General features: G+C 45.0%; 1 protein-coding gene across 1 annotated transcript in view; it reads left to right on the top strand.

Annotated features, from left to right (window-relative positions):
* pigu (phosphatidylinositol glycan anchor biosynthesis, class U) overlaps positions 1–1,095 on the top strand; it is a 33,446-nt gene extending 32,351 nt beyond the window's left edge. The window contains exon 12 of the mRNA XM_078418775.1: positions 218–1,095. Within this exon, the coding sequence (XP_078274901.1) occupies positions 218–331 (114 nt within the window). The 3' untranslated portion in view covers positions 332–1,095. The remainder of the gene's footprint in view (positions 1–217) is intronic.
* The last annotated feature ends 3,468 nt before the right edge of the window (positions 1,096–4,563 follow it).

The following is a 4,563-nucleotide window of genomic DNA, read 5'->3' on the forward strand; positions in this document are numbered from 1 at the left end:
CGCCAATATGGTATCTGCCTCCACCACTACCCCTGGCAGCACGTTCAAGGCACATGAAAAAAAGACTTGTCCCACATGTCTGCAATAGTTCAGTCGAACACAGAAATTAAGTGTCTACCACTTTACAGGAGTTTTTATAAACTCACTACAAGACAGTTTGAGTCATTGTTATTTAACACTGATATGATGACTGGCTGTGTCTCATGTTCCTCCACAGATTCTGTTGGTTTCTGATTATTTCTATGCCTTCATCCGGAGAGAGTATCATCTTGTCACGGGACTTCATTTAAAATCGAAGGATGGGAAAGAAGCACACATTGTTCTTAGATAAAGGACAACTTGCACCAAAGTTAAAATCCCTGGTATTATTTTGTAGGGAAGATACTGTTGGTGAGGACATCGTTAACTGATGTCCCTTTACTCTCATCGCGGAACAGCTATGGATTGCTGGACTCAAATCACTCAAATGAGTTTGTTTTTACGGAGCTCGAAACACAGGAAGAAAAGTTCAAATTGCTGTCAACGAGAAATGTTATAGGAATTTTTTTTTTAAAGTTGGTCCTTTAGTTTTATTTTCTACTTTCTAAACAACGAGAGTCATTGCACTGGAACGAAACCAGCCTGAGAATTCGGAGGCTCCAGGCTCCGTATTCATGTTTGTACAAGTTTCCCTCTGTAATATTTAACTAATGGTGGGTGCCTACAATGCACGGGCACCTGTGGAATGCAAACGGATTTCATTTTCTCAGGTGCTTTCTGATCTGAGCCACCCGGCTGTATTTTCTGACCCTGGTACCAGTCTTAAAGGCTAAATGATATCCAAGTCAGACTGAAGGCTGTCTTCTCTAGATGGGTTGACGTAGTGTGTGTCAGCTGACCGGCTAAATTGGGAGACTTGACCACATTTCTAAGAAGTGGAGTTGGTCCTGCTGTACAAATACATGGGAGTGTGTGGTGTGTGATATTTGGGCTAAAATATTATTGTCAATCATTAACTGAATGTGTAATATATCCTTTTCCTTATAATCTTCTGTTATAACACTCTCTGCTAAATGATTGTAAGATACTGTTGATAAAGCTAATCCAAGCCTCTGGCATCTGACATTTTTGGTTTACATTATTATCCTGTGCAATGGAATATTCTACGTAAAGTTTAACAGCACACTTCATTTTACTGAGCAAAATTCTGCAGCTACATGGCGGCACAGTGGCGCAGCGGTAGAGTTGCTACCTTACAGTGCCAGGGACCTGGGTTTGATTCTGACCACGGGTGCTGTTTGTATGGAGTTTGTAAGTTTGCCCTGTGAACATGTGTGTTTTCTCCACATGCTCCAGTTTCCTCCAACACTCCAAAGCCAAACAGGTTTGAAGGTTAATTGGATTTGGTAAAAATTGTAAATTGTCCCTACTGTGTAGGCTCGTGCTAGTGTACGGGGTGATCGCTGGTTAGTTTGGACTTGGGAGGGCCAAAGGGCCTGTTTCTGTGCTGTTTCTCTAAACTAAACCAAGGTAAGTTCCATTCAGGCCAGGAGCGTGGTTTAGTTGCATTTTGTTTGCACAAATGTGAAAGTTATGCACCTGATCCCATTAGCAGCTGAGGGAACAAACAAAATGCTGTAAGCACTCAGCTTCTGAAGTTAATGTTTCAGGTCAAGATTTTGCAACATCTGAAGAATTGTGTGTTCACATTGAGGTATCCAGCCAAGTCTCCTCAGCAGGTCGTGCTAGTTAGATTGCTCTCGGCAAGTTTGCTTATTCAGAAGTCAACAGTGAACCCGGCTAAATCCTGTACTGGATTGAAATGATGCAGGATGTAGAAACAAGGAACTGCAGAGTTGCCAAGGAAAGATTAAGTGCTGGAGTAACTCAGCGGGTCAGGTAGCTTCTCTGGAGAACATGGATAGGTGATGTTTTGGGTCAGGACCCTTCTTCCTTCAACAAATATTCTTTCTGTAGTCTGAAGAAGGCTCCTGACCCAAAACGTCAACCATGTTCTCCAGACATGCTGCCTGGCCTGCTAAGTTGCTCCAGCACTTTCTATCTTCTTTTGTAAACCAGCATCTGCAGTTCCTTGTTTCTAAATATTCTTTTTATCAATTTCTATATTCAAATGAGAAACCATTTAATGAAGGTGGACTCTTGGGAACAGTGATTAATGTTTGTCATAGTCATACAGAACAGAATTAGACCCTTTGGCCCAACTCGTTAATGTTTAGATTCCCATCTAAGCTAGTCCCACCCACTTGCATTTGGCCCATATCCCTTTCCTATCCATGTCCAAATGTTTTTTAAATGTTGTTATCGTATCAGCCTCAACTGCATCATTTCACATACCCACCACCCTCTGAGTGAAAAGGTTGCCCCTCGAAGAACCTTCGTCAGAACTGGCAAAATGAGAAAACAAATGTGTTTTAAGTTGTAGAGGTGTTGGGCAAGGAATGGCTAGGACAAGGGGAATATCTCTGATTGATTCACTGAGCACGGAAACAGGCTCTTCAGTTCAACTCTTCCATGGCAGCCAAGATGCCCCTGCTGAGCTAGCCCTATTTGCCTGCATTTGGTTCATATCCCTCTAAGCTTTCCTATCCATGTACCTATCCAATTTGATAGGACTTTGTATTCATTAATCTCTCCAAATGGTTTGGAGTTTGGTTGGCTTCTAACCTTGCACAAAGAAGTTGGTTGTGCTTGTCCCAGCCCTTGGACATCACCACAAAAGATCCTCGCGGCAGTGTCCCAGATCCCACCTGCTTCAGCTGAGTCATCAAAAGCCTTCTTTCCATCTTAAGGGTAGAAATAGGAATGTTGGCTAATAATCGTGTAATGTCCCATTGCGTTCACGTTGTCCCCAGCCGGATGCAACAAGACCTGCGGGCTGGAGCCTGTAGAAGGGGCCGCCGAGCCCGGCCTCTGCTCGTCTCCCGAAGACCGGAGAACTGTAGAGGAGGGAGCCGGCGACGTCGGGCGCAAGGAGCAAGGGCCGGTAGGAGAGTGAACCGGGGTCTTGCCTTGCACGTCTTCAAGGTCAGCTGTGAGAGGTGACCCAGGGCACGAAGGTGGCGGGGTGAGGAAAGGGATGTCGGTTTGCGGGACGATGTGGACAGAGGCGTCGGGTGGAGGCCCTGCAGCAGCCTGGGGCTCGCCTAGATCTGACACTGCTCCAGGAGACCGAGCGCGCGGACCGGACGACTTTGAAAATGGTGCTGAAACCTGGCGACTCTTGCCTGCGGTCTCAGTGCACTTTGCTAATCAGGGATTGAGCTTAGGTATGGCAATACTTTACTAAACTATGCAAAAAAATAATTTCATTGTGCATTTGTACACGTGACAATAAAGCACCATTGAACTCCCCAGCAAATGAAACACTCCATGCCTGCACGTAGCAAGATTCATAGTCATTAAGACATACAGCACAGAAACGGGTCCTTCGGTCCAATTTGTCCATGCCAACCAATATGCCCTATCTATAAAGGACAGACACAATGCTGGAATAACTCAGCGGGTCAGGCAGAAGCTCCGAGGAACATGGATAGGTGATATTTCGGGTCGGGACACTTCTTCCGACTGATAGCAGTAGGGGAGAGTGGGGAAAACAAAGTGGAAGTGTAAAGAGGCCAGAAAATCATGACCACCAACAGGTGAGCTCGGACGAAGTGGTTCCCTGACAGGCAGATCGTTGCAGGCTAGATATAGAAACATGTGTGAGCCCAAGAGGGATACATACTTGTAAACTGTGGAGCTAATTAATGGACTTTAGGGGGGTGGAGGAGAATCTGGTGCAAGGTCATCCAGGGAGTGGGGTGGGGGAAATGTTAGCGGGGGGGGGAAACAAATTGGGGGGGGGGGGGGGTTGGGGGAGAGAACAAGGAGGGAGAAGGGAGGTGTTTGTAGAAGTTACCTACAATGTTAGTGCCATTTGTCTGTGTTTGCGCCATATCCCTCTAAACCTTTCTGACTGCAGAGAATTGTGGACGCAGCCCGGACCATCACACAAACCAACCTCCTTTCCATTGACTACACTTCACGCTGCCTCAGCAAGGCCAGCAACACCTCTGTCACTCCATCTTCTCCCCTCTCACAACAGGCAAGTGACGTGTGAAATCGCACACCTCCAGATTCAGGGACGGTTTCTTCCCAGCTATTATCAAGCAACTGAACCATCCTCTCACCAGCTAGAGAGTCGTCCTGACCTCCCATCTGTCTCACCAGAGACCCTTGTACTATTTTTAATCGGACTTTATCTTGCACTAAACGTTATTCCCTTTATCCTGTATCTGTACATTGTAGAGGGCTTGATTGTAATCATGTCTAGACTTTCCGCTGACTGGATAGCATACAACAAAAATACTTTTCACTGCACCTTGGTACTCGTGACAGTAAATTAAACTAAACTAAACAACTCCTTAGAAGTAATAGAAAGTTTTGGCCACCATACCGCAATACAAAATGGATTAAGGAGACATGGGGCTGTTTAAATCAAAATTTTTGTATTGGACTTTTTTTTGTTGTAAATTATGTCATTTTTGTTCCAAAAGGAGAAATAAAAATCAACAATTATGAGAA

The sequence above is a fragment of the Rhinoraja longicauda genome, chromosome 22, assembly GCF_053455715.1.
Source record: "Rhinoraja longicauda isolate Sanriku21f chromosome 22, sRhiLon1.1, whole genome shotgun sequence".
NCBI classification, from domain to species: Eukaryota; Metazoa; Chordata; class Chondrichthyes; order Rajiformes; family Arhynchobatidae; genus Rhinoraja; species Rhinoraja longicauda.